We start from the raw sequence: 18,223 nt of genomic DNA, 5'->3' as shown, positions 1-18,223 counted from the left end.
ACCCTTTCTCAACAGCAACATTCCTCTGTACACTCAGGATCTTCGGACTTTGAGTTTGGGAACAGATTCTGGAAAACAGATGCATCTACCACTGCTGAGACCCTCTGGAGAAATTAAGATGAGAAAACCATCAGGAAATGTATGCCTATATATGTCTTCAAACTCCTTTCCTTCTGTCAAAATGCTAAATTGTTACTGCTATGCTCATAAGGCAGCTTGGGGTGTCTGAGCAGACTCCCTGTTGTTTAACAAGGAGATTGATAAGTCAGACGCTTTGCAGGATATACCTGGTCAATGATGGATTGGTATCTAGAAAGCCAGTGCTAAAGTAATCGGGGTCTGGTTATGGAGAAAATATATGTCTTCTTGTAAACACAGGGATACACTTGGGGCAAGTTAATTTGATCCTATGGATCATTTCATCTTCATAAGCTTACTATTCCCTCTGTAATTATTTAACCAGGTGAAACAATATTTTCAAGAACAGCCTCAGGGCCGTATCCTTTTGAACAGTCCTTCAGCCTGTGTTGCCACGTATGTCTATGTTCACTCACTTCCAGAAAGCTGTTTCCTTACTGGAGGGTATGTGGATGATGGCAAACTGCAGTGACAGTGAATTTTTTTCTAGCAAATTTGCTTTCCTTCATAAACATTTTTTTCTGGAGTTTTTTCCACCCCTGTTCCTTCAGACATATTGATCTCCGTAGACTTACTTCTTGCTAGTTTAAGATCTGTTTTCTTTTAAGCCAGCTACATGTCTGGGAAATATACACTCTGGTGTTCCAAGAGGGCAGAGGGAGGTATTTCTAGAAACAGCAAGATGACAAACAAATAGAGAGAAATTCTGGTCTTGGCTACCATACTATAACCTCAGCCCATAGATCTTTTTTTTCCGAACCGAGTTTTCCCATCTGTCAATGGGTGGATATAAATCCCAGCGGATGTTGAAGAGACATCTGGAGTGTATCCATTGCACTCCCAGTGTCAGTGATCATCACCCAGTTACCATATATTTTTGCTGAGCTAAGGGAATTTGTGGTCTTCCCTCCAAATGGGTGATTGCAAAAACTGCGATATGTCTAACATCCTCTTCTACAGCTACTAAGAGTCTATGATACCAAGACTCCTGCGTGGTGCTTGTGTTTCCATAGCCAAAGGTTTAATGAGCATCTAAACAAACCATTTTATAAACTAATGGGGTGGATGCTGAGGGATGGGCTTGCTGCCATCCTGCAGAGAAGACCCTGATGTCTGTGACAGGACTGTTGGCCATGGGGGAACTGGCAACCTTCAGCAGCTCAGGAAGCTGAATGAGGGGATTTGAACCTCTTGGGAATCAAAATGAGGGGATTTTCCAAGGAAGCCAAAATGCTTATTTTCAAACTGAATTTGAATGGGGTCCCCAGCTCTACAAGGTGGCTTCAAAAACTCCAACCTAAGTTTGAGAGAGAGAGAGAGAGAGAGAGAGAGAGAGAGAGAGACGGAAGGTTTTCCATCCTTTCACACCTGGCCACAGCCCGAGGTGCCCAGACAAGAGAGAAAACTCTTCCAGACAGCTACATTTTTTCTACCCCAGGAATGACTATTGTACAGCGTAAATGCCAGGGTCCAGGTTCCTTCTGCGCTTTGCACGCTTTTGAAGTTGGTGTTCATCTTGCCTCATCTGCCTGACTTTCTGGTTCCTGTTACTGTTCTCTCCTATTGTTGCTGGTGCACTCTGGCCCTTACTGGGATTGTAGTGGAGTTGACTTTTCCAGGAGGTATATGGGAGATTTTCCAATACTGGAGTGCCAGGAGAAAAGCAGGGGCAGCACTTTTTTGCTTTTTCATCCCATTCTGCCTCTCTTGTCTCCCACTCCCTCTGCTCTGGGCTGTGTTTCATCGGCATCTATCCTTGCACGTGTGGTTGCTCTTTGACCATTAATTCACCTTGAGGCATGGAGCCACGAGGCCTCTGCCCCATGCTGAGATGGTATATGCATTCCTCTGTTGATTGATGTCTTTTTCTTCTGTACATACTATTAAAAAACATGGAGAGAAATAAAGCTCATTTACTAGCCCCTGTAATTAACAAGGGTTGCATCTGTGAAACGGCGAGTGGCATTAGGACTGTTGTCTTTGCTTAGCAAAAGGCATCTGTGCAAATGATTTGGAGGAAAATTCCCTGAAGTGGAAACTATAGGCACTTTTCTAACTGCTTATATGAATTAATATAGCAAAGAAAGAAATTTGGGGGAAAAAATCCCCAAACATATGGCTTCTTTGTAATCTAGAAGTCTTTCTTTGACAAAAATAAATCACGCAATAATTAATATATGAACACTTCCTTGCATCTCCTGCAAACATATAATGGGAAAATTGATATTTCCTTCTTGAGAAATGATCTGTTGTGTGTCATAAACATCTTCATTCTGATTTCCTGGGAGCTTAGCAGTTTGCACAGAAATGCATTAAGGAAATTATCTGCTTCTTTCACTTATTTTATTCAACTACTTGTTGGCCTTTTATTGTATGTCACACATTCCTTCACTTCAAGGGTTTCCTGACTTAGATTTGCTTGGCCCCAGCTCTGTGAGTCTTCCAAAACCAGATGAACCCAGCAGTTTGTGTGAGCATAGCTAACCTTCAAAAAGATTGCCTAAAACTCTATTATTTCCTCAATTTTCAATATCAAAATGTATTTACCACGCTTTCCTATACTGAAGATCATCAGACTAAAAGCTATGAATTATGGCAATAGGCATAAATATTTACAACTAATAGAGACTATAGCTAATTTTAGGTACCCACACCCACCATGCTCACTGGGAAATGAAACCAGTCTCTTTCAGGTTACGCTTCCAGCTCTTCTAAGGTAGAAAATCCATTAGGCACCGTCAGTAGTGCCTTCTCATTACCTCCGATGGCTCTGGTTTTATACTTGCCTGACAGCTCACAGCAGGAGCACATTAGAAAGGGTTGCCCATATAGGAAATCTGAAATTCAGTGGTCTTCAGACACCCCAAATGAACTTCCTTAGGTCAGATGTCGTACTAAGACAGGATTTTGAGCCCTCTGCTGAGAAGCAACTGGGAAGGACAGACCGTTTCAGCTTCTAGCTTATGGAATTAATCCTTTCTATCAAATAGCAGGTTCTTGGTTTGTTAACACGACAGATGATAATGGAAATGCAGCTATGTGGGAGGGATCCTGAAAGTGACCCAACAGTAAATGATCTCAGAAGCTGGAATATAGGTTGGATTTCAAGTTCAAACTGTTGCACACAACCCAATTTCCCTAACCATGATGGTGTCCTTCCTAACTTAATATGGCATGAGCTCCCAATCAGGTCCTTTACTGTATATTTCCTCCATAATCTACAAGCAGCATTACTAGAACGTGGCCACAGACACCTCCCTCCACGTCCACCGGGCATCACATCTGAAGTCCTTGTTCCAGTGTCACTAACTTTAGGGACCACTCACTGGAGCAAGATTGCGTCTGGTGGAGGGAAGATGTACTTTGAAAAACTTTGAGAGTGTTTGGGCTAACTTCCTTCTTTTGGAAATCAAACCTATGTGGTCTTATTAATTAGAAACATGGATTTATTAGACAGTAATATAATGATGAAAGTCATCAAAGGAGAAGAGGGGTAAAAAACACTCTGCAGGTAGCCTGTACCAGAGAGATTAAAGACACAATGAGTAACACCCAGTTCAAAGACTGTTTTCTCTTCTTCTAAGCACTTGCCTGGTTCTGCCATTAGGTTTGCCAAGGCTTGCAATGATTGCCAACCTCTCCCTGCAACCATTGCATCTCTTCGTAATGAGAGAGCCTAAAACCACACCTGAGCTCACGCTATTTGAGGCATTTTCCTTGGAAATTTTTGTCTTTGTTGCACAAACATTTCTTTTAGAGGAAGTGGGAGTAAGCCTGCCCTTGGATAATAATGATTACAATACAGTAACTGTAAAATGGATACTAACAGTAACCAACTAGAACTGGCCAGGGGGATGATAATTCAGCTTTGCGACAACTTCTGAGGTTTTACAATTTGTTTTCATTTTACAATGGAATGAAAACAAAACCTTCAGATATTATGTTTTCAATTTAGGTCTTGCTGCACTGTCAGAAATAACCAGAGGGCCCTGGACCTCAAGAATTTGTCCTTCCAAGTATTTAAAAAATGCTTCAACTTTCATGAATCAGCATTTTCTCCTGGTGGGAATGTTCATCAAAAATGCTCTGGCCAGAACTTTTGCTAACCCCAAAAGTTCAAAATCATGAGTCATATCCCCCAAAACATCATTGTTACAAATCACTTGTTTCATGATTTATGGATTGTTTCTGGACTGTCTTCTCTTAAACGTACCTTTCCCCTCCATCCTCTCAGGATGTACATTTCTTTCCCACCCTCCTCCCCTTCTTCTCTCCTATTTTCTTGGACATTTTTTGCTTCTCATGCAGCTCCTTGGCTCTTTTGACCTTCCCTAGCTTACACACAAGAAGCAATGCTGAGATTATGTTTTCATGGTATGCTGTGGCAGGGGTTTGCCAGGAAAGAGGTGGCTGCTGGATGGTCTCTGCAATGGATAGTGGTCACTGCGGGGTGTTCCCACTACTGTTCCGCAAAGCCCTGTCTGGCTGCTTGTTGGTTTTCACTCATCTTGGATAGCCTTTTCCATCGGGCAGAGCTGACATCTGTCAGAAGGCAAGAACATCTGCTCTCATGCCCTGGCTGGCTGCAGCCCTCGCCAGCTCGGCAGCGCTTGAGGAAATCAGAAGAGACACACGGTAATAATTATCACTCAGTGCTTGTGGGGCAGCCACTATGTGTGCAATGTCTGTGGTTTGTTTTTGGACCCAGCTGGCTCAGAGATGGCTCTGCAGGACCCATATCTAGTTCTGGCCAGCTCCACGTCCCATGCTGCACCCAAGCATGCTTTGGAAAGACAAGCTATCTTTCTTTTTCTCTACCATTTCAGGTGGGAAGACCCTATTCTTTGAGAAAAAAGCAACGTAAAAAATAAATACCGAGAAAAGGAAATGCGACCATTCCTTCTGAAAGACGGAGGGAATTGCAGAAAGGGGATCAAGACCTGGAAGGACTTCATGTGAAGGTGCTCTCTAGTCAGATTGTCTTTGTATGAATTGTCTCATGTACCTCACCATGACCTACTGTGAATGCACTCAGCCAGGGACAAGGTTTCCTTGTGTCCTCAGGAGTTTCCACCATGTTGGGCATAGTGTGAAAATACTGTTTTCCTTGCAAAATTGTTGCAAAACTTGTTTTTTCTAATCATCTCTTATGTTTGTGCATTTAACTAGAGGGTAGGGGGAGAGAAACCCAGTGGGAACACCATATGGAGACAACACAAGTTGCACCATTTTCTTGGCATAGATTTCCTCTGTCAAACATTAATTCAAATTGGGGACCTCATTCTGCATTCACACTCCCTGTTGCTTCTTCCTTCCTTGGAAGCATCAGGAGGGACTTATGGTATTGCTACAAGCACCTCTTTACAGGAAAAGAAATAAATTGGGCAATATGCTTCAAATAATGGAAGAATGAATTATTTCATCATTTTAGCAGTTTCCCAGGAGGGAGAGTAGAGGGAGAAAATGCACTTAACACTCTAAAATATTAAAATAACAAGAACCACAGCAACCTCACCCCTCTGGACTTGAACCAAACGGAATGGTTTAGGTAAATTCCCAGCAGATCTCCAAGTGGCACACTCCATCAGACAATATTACTATGCATGGCAGGCGAAATTCTCCATATTAATGATATCATGAACTGGCTCAGCTAATTTGGAGTTCTTCTGTAAGGCCTGGTTTCTGGCAGATTAGCTGAATATTTTTTGGAATATGAACTCCTCTTCTAATGTTGAGTTTGATCCTTTTTTCATGGACGGTATTCCTGGAAAATTACTTTCTTAAAGCTGTATTTCGCATATATTTTTTAACGAGAGATGTTACTCCCTTGTATTCCTGGAAAAGGCTTAAAATATTCCGAGCAGTAACTAGAAGGCAATGAGATGAAGGGAATTGTACTTGATTTTTGAGATTTACTGGTTACATACACAGAACAAAGCAAAGCAGCACTCTGAAGGTAAAGGGTCTTCCTAAGAGCTTAAATAAGAGCATAGAAATGCCCTCCTGGATTTTGTTCATGCTTTTGCTGAGAATTTTAATGGCAAGCTTTCAGAGAGCAAAAATGGGATTAAACTGGAAAGAAATTACAAGCAATTCTATAGTATCCTTTGCATTTTGATACAGATGAAAAGGTCTATGTGTAGTAGAACCAACAATAAAGATGCAATATATGTAGATAGACCCTGACCCCTCAGTGAAGTTTGTGTGCCCATATGGAGTCATTTGAGAAGCAGGATCGTACAACCCAGCACTGTCGTCTGAGCTTGAATGGACAACACAAGTCCTGGGCATTACCTCCATAAGCCATTGCTTGATATATTTAGCATAAAACAGACCATCTCAGGAGGCATTTTCAGTATGAGTTTGTTCCAGAGCTGTGATTCCTTGGTGGAAACACCTCACCTTTTAAATGAAAAATCAGGTCTCTGCATTTCTGCTGCTCATGGACAGGGTCCCAAGCAACGGGGCCCTCAAAACTAGAAAAAGACATTGACTCTGTGTCTAGTTATTGGAAGAAAACATGCTGACGTAAGCTAACCAGTTCTGAAACGGAGCTGGGGAGATTGCTCAGAAATCAAGAGTGTCTGAGATGGGGAGGGTTTGGCCTTTGAGGACAGAGCTGCTCACAGCAGCTGGACGGCTGCCCGCTCTGGAGCTGGAGCATGAGACAGTTTGTGAACTTAAAACACATTTTCCAACCTTATGGGATTTTTCCTTATGGTCTGTTCTCAGCAAAGCAGCATTATTATTGTAAATAGATGCTCTTTTTGTCCCATCTCCCAGGGGATAAAAATTAAGGTTATGTTTGAACATGTATGTTTTCCCACTCGTTGCTGAAGCTGTTCTTTTCCTTAAAGTCTGCAGAAAGCCAAGCATTAGCAGATACTGTTAGTATCATTACTTCAAAGTTATAGCTGGATGTCTATGCCAGAGAGTCTTTAATAAGAGACGTGGCCTCCGTCCCTTCAGAATTGCAGGGGTTGGAAAGTAGTTTTAGTGAGTCATCTCAGGCTTCCTCTTGCACTGTGGCAGGCCCTTTCTGTCCAGCCCCTCTGCACAGTCCTCTTTAACTCTTTCAGATGCCTAAATGCTGGCTCCTGTGCTCATCACTGGGACTGCTATTTCCAAGATACACTTGCATACTGTCCTGAATGAGGAGTGAGGATCCTGGTACAGTGCTGTGCTGCTCTTCCCTCCTGCTCCCAAGCCATCACCCTCCTGACTGTGCCTCCTGTGCCACCGTGCTTGGGAATATTTTTACAGCTGTCCATCTCCCTTCTTTGGGAGTTTTTTTTTTCTTTTTTTTCCCAGTGCTTCTCCTGTCAGTGAATGGTTTTTCCAGCCTTCTCTTCCCCTGAGGCTGGTTGGCGTGTTTTGTATTTATGGATTCATTGCTGTGCCAGTCCCCGAGGCAGAAATGCAACCCTGGGGCAACTCCACTGCTGGATTTCCTGGTGCACTGCACCCACACTAAGTCTGGGGAACTGTGCTAGCTGAAATACCAAGCTCTCATAGTCTTTCATGCCTTCCCCTTCCCTGGGATCCCAAATACACCACTTTGGCTATGGGGACTAGCTGGGGACACCACTTCCCAGCAAGAGCCACAGGGTGCAGATGGCACTGTGTCCCCCAGGACCCTTCCGAGCCATCTTGCCTACTCTCATATGATGATTTTCCATGTTCACAGTGATATCTTTTTAAGAAGAGGGTTTTGGTCTTGGTCATAAATCTATGAATACGTATGCTACAGAACAAATACTAAGGAAAAGCCATCACTGCATAATGAGATCTGCATCCATTTCAGCCAAAGGTGGTAGCAACCACATGGTTGGATTGTATCATTGGGTCCTCCTTCATGCTATGCTCACCTGGCTGTGTCCTCACTGCTGAGACATGATAGATGGTGGTTGGGATTGCAGTGAGGTGTAATGATTCATTCTCAGATCTGGGAGAGCTTTCCTGTCCACCTGGGTACATGGGAAAGTCATTGGCCGACGAATGGCGCTTGAGCATTTTACCACATGTAGAAGTTGCATGTAAGGTCTAGTCCCTGCATTCAGCCAAGGCTGCTGGTAGCACAGCTTGTCTTAGGTGAGAGATTTCTGAGCTTAAATGTGAATAATGCTTGGCAAAAAATAGGGTAAACTCACTTTTTTTTTTTTTTAGCTTTTAATTATTAGACATTATTGTAAGACCCATTTTCCCTGATCTTATTTGGGGAAAAGAGAGAGATGAATACCAGTTCATAAATCCCGTCTAGAATTCATTCATTCAGTGCCTCTTGGGATAAAACTTGGGGTGACAATTCATAAAGCTTTCATTCTTCAGTAACTTACTCCCTGGCTTAGCTGGAAGACCCATAGCTTGGGATACAAAAACAATATATCTGACAGGGAACTGGTGAGTGATCACTCTTAAAAGCAGACTAGAAATATAATAACTTGTATTTTTTTCATTGCAAAGATAAATAATAATTTGACAGGAGATGTCATTACTGTTTAATGACTTTGTCTGAACAGAACAATTGAAGGAAATATGTTTGCTCTTCCTCATCCCTTGCCATTTCCATGATGTCATTAGGTCTGGCCATAACAACTGGAAAATTAGAACATAGGAAAGGCACTGCCTGCAGAGCAGAATATACACAGTGATGCACAATAGCAACAATGTGCACCACTAGTACAGACAGCAAGGTGACAAGGTTTATCAAGAGAACAGAAAATGAGAAGGAAGTTTTAGAGGAGGTATTTTGCGTTAACTTAATCAGTAACTAAGCCATCATAATGATGACTTAGTAAAAACACTGACACATCCTGCAGAAATCAAGAAGTTTGTACATGTCTAGGAATTTTGGTTGCTTAGACTTCTTTGCTAAGTTTTTGTTTTTCTTTCCTACATGTGAAACATCTGCTGTTGAAAAGCATCTGTCTGGCTGTCAAGATGCGCCTGGCCTGGCACCACCTGTAAGTGGTTTTGCCCCCTGGTGTGGGTGGCTGGCCACGTGTACTGAGTCAACTATTGATTTTAAGATAGTGGATGTGATTGTTAGTTCAAGCTGTAGAGATTGTCCTTCAAGGGCCAGAGGCCACAGTTTCAGTTTTGGTTTCCTCAGCTGATGTCACCTCCTGCATGTTACACTGATTAGAAGGGGAGGGAAAGACTAAGATTGACTGTCTTGGGGTAGTGGAGAAGAAAAGGATCATTTTCTCATCGCTTCCACTGTTAACTCTTTTTGTGCTCCAGACAAATCCCTCCATGTCTCTTTGCAGCAGTGCATTGCTGCATAAGCAAAATTTCAAAATTTGTTTGCCCATCCCTATATCAGAAGAACCATTCCAGAAAGTCCCTTTCTACAGCACTGAGTACAAGAGTGCTGGATTGGGCTAAACTCACAGCCCAGGGAGCCAAGTCTTCATCTCTGACGTAGCAGTGAGCAGATTTAAGACATTTTGCCATTCATCAGACCAAATTGAGGTCTTATCCTGGCCTCTAACAGAAGGTGGTGTCAGCTCACATTTTATTATCTCTTGCAGAAGTCTTTTTCATTAGGTTATGATAGCACTTAATCTCCCTGATGTCTGGTCCAACCTCCCTTTTTGCAAACCTTGTTAAAATTTTGTCCTCAGTAGCTTCTGTACAGTGGTAAGTCCCTCGGGTTAATCACATACCATGCAAAGAAATATTTCTTTTTAAGCCATTTGACTTTCTCATCTTCCCAACCCATTCCCTCAGGACTGTGGTTGACCTTAAAAAAACCCCATCATTCTACATCCGAACCACCAGTATGCATTCAAATGGTCTAACTCCTTGCTTAGTATTCTTTGTGTTTCCTATTGCCCTTCAAACACCACACAGCTAATACAAAATAGTAGGCAGAGGGGCTTAGGTGGAATTTAGGGTGGATAAGTCTGGATAAAGTAACATGGCTGCTTCATCTACTCGTCTAATTCCTGGCACTACCCTTCCTGGTGTGCGTTGTAGTTTGCTTATTCTCTACATCTAGCTTTGAGACTGTAAATGTTATTCATGGCGCAGCGTTGTCCCCTGCTGTGCTTGATGCACAGGGATATCCATTGACTGCTGATACTGGATGAAGAAGTCAGTTCTCTGCATTGGGCTGCAGCAGCTTCTGGGCTTTCAGTTGAGTCCTGGGTGGTGTATACCCAGCTGGTGGGTATGGGAGGGATTGGTGCAAAGCTCTTTTGTGTCTCTTTGTAGCATAAAGCTTTTGTCGGTGTAAAATCAAACCAGGAATGGCAACAGTACAAAGAGAAGCTGTGTAACAGAGCCGGAGGCAAAGGTAGGAAGCAGCTCAGGTGCTGCAGGCTTCTCCCTAGCCACAGCTGCATTTCAGTAGCACCAGGAGACAACGGGGACTTTGTCACCACAGCGCTCAGAGCCCTGCTGCAGAAACGATCTGCCCTGGGTAAATAGGATCACAAAGCATGAACATAACTCTGTCTCCATGGGCTTCAAGGGGATTGTGCACCCGCAGGACAATACAGGGATGTGTGTGAGGAAGAGAGATACGAGCGATAGTTATCTTAAGTCTTCGCATACCGTAAAACACCTTTAGAAGGAAAAGGTCTTAAGACGCTATGGTGCCTGTTTCATCTGAATGTGGAATAACCATGGTGATTCAGGCAAAAAGCACCTTTTCAGTATAACGACTGTCTAGGCTTCCCGGATGGGAAAAAGCCTGAGGATCACTGGATCTCCTCTGGCTTACGTGACACAGAACACAGAATTAAACCTTTTGTGGGGAGCCTAAGAATTAGTGGTTCTGTAAAATTTATTTTCAAAATAGCCAGCCATGAAAACCTTTGAATTGCACTAGTGGGTTTCTGTTGTGTCATACCTTGAATGTTTTATTGAGATCCCTGGTTTATTCTGGATCAGACCAGGAAGATTGGCAGAGGAGTCCTTTTAGCTCCTGAGAGGCAAAATGAACATATCTGTTCTGTGGCTCCTAGGCTAAAGAGTCAGATCTTAAAAGAGTCAATGCTTTCTTGTCTCAAGGATAAAGTTCAAATCTGTACAATCAAAATTGGATGAACATTAAAAGGAAAAAAAAAAAAACCTCACTGCAAATATCCATGAAAATAAACATCACAGCTCTCTTTCAGTGCTATTTATAGCTCTTTCAGTTTAATGACCCCAAGCACTGCATGAAGGGTTTCTCTAATGTGCTACAAAGACTGTTTATAGGAGACAACTGTCTCAAGAACGTGGTAGTGTGAAGACTCCCACGGCAGCACCCATGCAGAAATTGCAGTTCTCCTTGGGCAGTCTCTTCCTGTCTAATAAAATTTCAACAGGGGAAAAAAGTGATGGTATGGGGTTTAAGTCATTGCTTATGCACCATGGCAAGCAGAGATGGGTGAAAACCAGTGTGCATTGGCAATCAATTAAAAATAACTAGTACATCAAAAGTGTGGATAGATGTGCTCTTGTGCCTGTAGCTGGAGAAATTTGGGATGTTACAGCTCCCATCTGGTTTCTGCCATGCTTTGGCTGGTGTTCCTCCCCCATAGGGAGAAGGCTGCAAGGCAAAGCTGCTTGGTGCATGGCCTGCTGACAGTGTCAGGGTGGTCCCTGTCTCCCTTGGGTGCTCCTGCCTGTCCCAGGACTGAGAGTGGCGAGCCATGGGCAGCCCCATGATCAGTGACAGGCCACTTCCAACCGCTCTCTTTTGTGGGAGGACACAATGAACAGGGATTTGAGTCAGTGCAGTGGCATACGGGCAGGATATAATAGATTTATGGATTTGCACAGGTACAAGCTGACTGCTCTGGGCAAGAGCAGTAGTACTGCTCCTATGCTAATAAAAATGCCAGAGCAGAAGACTCTCCCTTCCTGCATGGCTTACCTGGCCAGCAAGGTTGGGATCCCTGCTCTGCGAGACTGGTAAGCACTCCAGCTCTGTTCAGTGCGAAGTCAAACAGATTAGATTGAATCATCACTAAATAACAAAAAATGTGTCTCCTAACAGTAATTAACGGCTGTCTTCTTCTATATTGCTTTTAATTTACAGAGCTTCAGTCATGGCTGAACTATTCTGTATGCTATTCATTAGCTGATCACATGCCACTGCTAATTTTTTTCAAATGGATTCACTATTTATAAATGTTCACCAGTTTGTGCCAACACATGAGGGGAGGGAGGGACATATTTACACCATCTACTTTATGTCTTTAGTGAAGATGCTTTGCGGGGATTGACCTCTCCCATTTACCAAAGATGCAACTTTGGCTCCTGAAGCTATTTGCATGACATTCACCTATGTGCTATGCCTGAACTAGACAGTTTAAGACTCACCACCCTCTTCTCCTTAGACTTCAACCATTTAATGAGTCTATTCACCTTTGTCTGCACAGTGGGCCAAGTTAGCTGCATGGCATTGGTATTACCCCTCAGTCGTTGAGGTTTTTTACATTAAAAAAATGTACTTCTTTAGAATAGAATAGAATAGAATAGAATAGAATAGAACAGAACAGAACAGAACAGAACAGAACAGAATAGAATAGAATAGAATAGAATAGAATAGAATAATTCCAGCTGGAAGGGACCAACAGCGATCATCTAGTCCAACTGCCTGACCACTTCAGGGCTGACAAAAAGTTAAAGCGTATTATTAAGGGCATTGTCCAAATACCTCTTAAACACTGACAAGCACGGGGCATCGACCACTTCTCTAGGAGGCTTGAATGTAATTTTTAGGGTGAATAAATTTCATCCTAAAAATTGCTGTGTTTTTTAGGGTTCATGGATATTAAATGGGATGCTCGGTGGCTGCCTAAATAACAAATAGCACACATCTCCCTTCTGTATTTCACAGACCAAGCCAGTTAATTTTAGTATTATTAAACCAACTCTGCTAGTAGTTGAACTGAATTTTTTTGATGGTACAACCTCAGCCCTAATTAAGCATTTATAACCTCACATAGCTAAACACAATACAAGTCACCCTGGCTGAGAGACCTTTGCTCACGGAAAATAAGCATTTGATGTTGAAAAGACGGAATGGAACCAGCATGTTAAAGCATCTACTCACTATCCAAACAGTCCCTATTGTTACAGTTATTGCCAGTAATATCCTGTTTGTCACTGGGATAGTACTTTGGTTCGCCTGCCCTAGAAATAGCCATTTACCTTGTGGTTAAACCCTTTCAGTGTGGGACTTGGAATTTCACCAAAGGTAAGGAAACCTATTCAGGGCTCTGGCCTCCAGCAAAACCTCTTCAAAATGCCTTGAGAAATAAGCAGACTCATAAACTTCCACGCACCCAACAAAAGAACTCAGTTTCGTATCCAAATAAGAAATTTGCCTTCCCCATCTGTCTGGCATCGCCGCTGACCCTACTTTACATCCATCACATCCCAACCCTGGCAACAGGCCCTGAACAAATTCATTTTTGTGGACTGTGGGTGAAATCTGTGGCAGAATATTACCAGTGTGGCACTAATAACTGGTTTGGACTTTTGTACAGTGCAGCTGCGCACATACTGAAACACGAACAGCCTTTTGTCCCAGGCATCACCCTATCTAAGTTGTAAATGCTCTGTGAGTTACCTGCAGGAAGCCTGTTCCTTCCCTGGGTGAAATCCATGTATTGCCTTTGATTTTCTTACAGGCAGGTTGGGCCCAAATTTTATAAAGTGGTTTCAAGCCATTTCATGTGAAAGGCACCAAATAAGTACCATACAGATCTAATACTATTGCAGCTCAACCCTCTGAAAGGGCTTCCTCTGGGCCACCCTTGTCAGTACGTCTACCTGTTTCACCTGTGCCTTTGAAACCTGCCCCAGGTGTGCAGCTAAAAAGAAGCAATGCAGCAGGGCAAGTAGACGTAGCTGGCGCTGCGGGGCCGTGAATGGTTAATGCCTTGGCCACAGCAGTGGTGCATCTGGAGCTTTTCCCAATGCTGGGCTGGATAGCATCACTGTCTCCCCTGAGTCGCTGGAGTCGCGGCAGTGAGAAACTGCTCTGAGATCACCACTGGAATCCTTGATTTTTAATGCTTCCCCCCCCTCCTTTTTCCATTAGAAAGAAGGAAATTGGTAAATATCCTGGGACTCACAACCAGGTTGTGACCCGGTGAGGCAAGAGGAAGCGCTTGCTAACACACCACTGCTGGTAATAACGCCTGGGTGAAAAACCTTCAATGGAAAGTGCAGCTTTGCAAAAATCTGCAGCAATTAATTGCTTTTGAGCATTTCCAGCACAGAAGAACTGAATCAAACAGTTTCAGCTTGTTTGGGAAAGTTGAAACAGTTGGTTTTGGCAGGGGCAGGGGCAGACAAACGAGTTCCCTGGGGTAAATTCAAATGTGATTTTCCAGAGCCTCAACCACCCTGCAGGATCTGCCCATGTGTGAAGCCTCCCTGTGTGCCGTGGTGCCTGTAGTATCACCGTGCCCATGGTACCGCTGTGCCCATGGTACTGCCGTGCCACCTCTCCTCTTGACCATGGGCTGCCAAGCGGACTGATGTGGAAGGGGCTGTTGCAACAGAATATTGTATAGGCTGTAAGCTCAGGGGTAAGGTTGCTCCAAGTGAGCTCTTTTCTCTCTCAGTACCCACAGTATATTAAATAGGTTATGTTATACTTTATGCCATGTAATATTTTTATGTTTTATGAGTGGGATTTTTTCCAGCACTCTGCTCCAGAAGTCATTTCTACTGCTCAATTCTGTATTCAGTTTTGTAGTGAAATTGGTTTAATAAATGATGGGATTTCTCAAAAAAAAATTGGTTTAATAAATGATGGGATTTCTCAAAAAAAATGAAATCCAGTTTTTGACCAATGCTAGTTTTGACCACTGCCTCTGGACAGAGTTTGTCTCAGAATAGCATGTTAATATACAGAGCTATTTTTTCCCTTATCTTTCTGAACTTTCTCACTGAAAACATTCTTAGTTTATATTTACGTGCTATGATAGTTAAGAAGACAAATAAGAATAGCTGGAGATATTTTAGAGGACTAAATCTTCAAACCCTGAAAATCTAGCTTGATTTAAAAGTACATGCAAACTGCTTTTACCTGGCACCCTAAGGAAATAACGATTACGCAGTGGCACTCTTCCCATCCTTCTCTCAGCCCTCTTCTCCTTCAGTAACTTTTGAGCCCACTGGCAATTTCTACCACTTCTGACAGAGAGGAAACGAAATCAAAGCAAGTCCCTGCAAGTCACCTGCGGCTGGGTAGGGAAGAGAAACTCAGACTGGTGCCCCCAGCGAGTGCCAGCCTGCCTGGCTGGCATCGGTGCCGATGTGTGTGCACACACACGTGTGTCCCCACACTCACACCAAAACCACCCAGCCGGCAGGGTGATGCATGCATGGTCTGGTACCAGCTCTCATATGGGTTTTTCCATATGCAGAGGTATTTGCAGGGCATAGGAGAGAGCGAAGGGCAGCGGGTGCTGGGACCGGCGTATTGCTGGGAAGGAGGCTGTAAGGAACAAGCATATCTCAGCTTATCATGGGAAAGTGGGTGCTGTTGCAATAGAAGACGTAAATTCATGCAGCCAGGCTTCCTTAGGGTTTTTGGCTCATGGAAGTACTTATTTCCACCATGCAATATTCTTGTATCTTGTCTGGGTAAATGTTATTTTCTAAAATGGTCATTTAATCTATCTGGTGGGAAGGGTAGAGGAAAGAGAGCATTGCTTGCATTAGAAGTGACGCTGCCCACTCTTGTGGAGGAAAAGGTCTTCACATTTCCATGGATCAGATTCTGCAATTACACAGCTTTCTTGTTTGGCCAGTTCATCTGCTAAACCTGACACAAAGCCAGAACGAAAACAGAGATTTTCCCATTACAGAATACCAAATCTATGATAAGCCACGCCATGAAAATTCAGTTTTTAAGGAGGTGGGGAGAGAATAAGGGAAACTCCAACTGCTGCTGCAAGATAAGCAATGAGTTTTGCAGTGCTTCTAGAATCTGTTTTTCAGGGATCTCATAAACAACAACAACCATAAGCCCAAGGAGCAGTGAGAGAAGAAAAACAGCAGAATTTGGGATAGGAAAATTTAAGCAGAAGTTTGAGCAACAGTGTTAGCCTATCACACCATCTGCGTGATAACTTTGGACACAGCTGGGTAAAGTAAGTAACTGCTACAGAAAGAGGCCTGTGAATATTGTGGTTAATCTGTGGGTCTGTTTTGCACAGTGATGCAGTAAACATCATAGATGATCTTGATTATGTTTGTATTTTTTTCTTATACTACAAATTCCCTCACTATAAAGTACTCAAACCAATCACCACTTCTGCTTTCCCTACCATTAAGTTATAGTATTAAAATGCATTTATAGACAGAGTACCAAATATCTCTGGAAGGAGAGTTATATTCTGACAGCACTGAAAGAGACTATGCTGTTTTTCTCAAAGATTACTCCTTAAATAGGATATAAATACTGTAATTTATGCATCTTTTGCCATGAGGCACAAGATCACTGGTAGCTTATATTTTTATGTGTGTGTATACATACATACATATATATATATATAGTCTTCATCATAACTTCAGCCTGTGAAGTTCAGAATTTCAGAATTTCAAAAACAAAGCAAGAATACAAATCGATGGAGGCTGAATTATATTTGTTGTCCCAAAAATCCAGTGTATTCAATTGGATCCCTAACGCTGCTTATTTGCCCAAACCAGAATAAAAATCGGAAGCAAACAAATAAGTTCTCTGAATAAATCCTGTATTGCCCCAATTGTATGAGCTGCCATCTAAGCTACCATCCAGGCCCAAATCACATTCCTGGACAAGAGGGAACCCATGCATCCCCTTTGAACCGTCCTCTCCTCTCCTGGATCTTCCTTTATCTCCCACCTGGCCCTCCTGCAGCTCTCAATTAAATTTCTTTTCAAGCACTTTCTTACCTGCATAGTGGTCAAACACAGTGGGGACATACTCCTCTGGGAAGGCATCATTGGCATAACTCATCAGCAAACAGGTTTTCCCAACTGCACCATCCCCAACCACCACGCATTTTAACATCTTCTTCGTGTTATTGCTGCTCCCATCAGTGCAGTTGTCATCTTCTTCCTTGCAGTTCATTCTTGCTGCTGCTGCCGCTGCCGCTGCTCTTGCTGCTCCCAGGACTTCCAAGTGCACATGAAGGAAAAATGAAGTGCGATTGTATTGACTTTTCCTGAGTTTGGAGGGGAGGGGGGGCAGCAAATCTCAAACTCAGGAAATCATACTAATGTTTCCAGGCTGTCACAGCCGCTTCTAACAATTACCAGATCAGTCAAGAGAATCATCGAGGTGAATAAATTAAATATACAGAGAGGAATATCATAAAAAAGCAATCTGTCCTTTCTCGTTCGTCCGAGTCAGGAAATCCTCATCCTGCCCTGGAGTTCTCAGTATTTATTGCGACTTAAAAAATATCAGCAGCCTGCGGCTTTGATTCGCGTCTCCCTTCCTCCAGCTTGGCTGCAGGAATCAGGGATTCCTGTTAAATCCACTCCATTTTCCATTTCATTTCTAACATGGAGGAGAGCCTGGAGGTTTTTAATGGAGTTTTTCCTTTCTTTCTCCAGCTTGCTGTGTGTCAGGAAATCATGGGTTTCCTGCTGAATTCCATATTAGGATCAGTGGGCTTGTGAAGGGCTGCAAACAATGGGAGCTCTGTGTGTATTTGTACTTTGGAGGAACTCTGCCAGGACATGGAGAAAGAAAAACACTAGAGGTCTCTCTGCAGACCGAAGTTTTTAGGCTTCCTGCTCCATCCCGTGCTTGAGCTGCTCTCCGGGCTGCCGGCACCGAGACCGGAGAGGAGGATTTCGGAGACACTATGAAAGACGCGAGTGTTGGACCTACATGGCCAGGCAGGGTATGGGGAGGCTGTGAGCTGTGCCCGTGTCTCAGGGTTGTCTGTTGTTCCCAGGCGTGATCTCCTCTGATCTCGGGATAGGTATTTTCTTACATTTGGGAGGGCAAGGTGGGAGGTGGAAAGGCAGACAGGAGGTATAGTGCGTAGGTAGAGTTTAATGTCAGTTTTCTCTGTGTCTATAGCTCTTTAAAAAACTTTGTTAGAAATAATAAGTAATTGATTTTTCAGTT

At 43.1% G+C, this 18,223-nt stretch overlaps 1 protein-coding gene across 2 annotated transcripts in view; it reads right to left on the bottom strand.

The window, feature by feature from the left end:
* The window catches only part of RHOJ (ras homolog family member J), a 64,662-nt gene extending 47,012 nt beyond the window's left edge, over positions 1–17,650 (bottom strand). For both annotated transcript variants that reach the window (XR_014228775.1, XM_082317696.1), the window contains exon 1: positions 17,035–17,650. Coding sequence is in view for 1 of the 2 variants with exons in the window: in XM_082317696.1 (XP_082173822.1) it covers positions 17,035–17,212 (178 nt within the window). In the remaining variant the exon portion in view is untranslated. The remainder of the gene's footprint in view (positions 1–17,034) is intronic.
* Between the last annotated feature and the right edge of the window lie 573 nt (positions 17,651–18,223).

Source organism: Platalea leucorodia (assembly GCF_965183815.1).
Source record: "Platalea leucorodia genome assembly, chromosome: 7".
NCBI classification, from domain to species: Eukaryota; Metazoa; Chordata; class Aves; order Pelecaniformes; family Threskiornithidae; genus Platalea; species Platalea leucorodia.
This window is presented reverse-complemented; position numbering and strand designations above follow the sequence as displayed.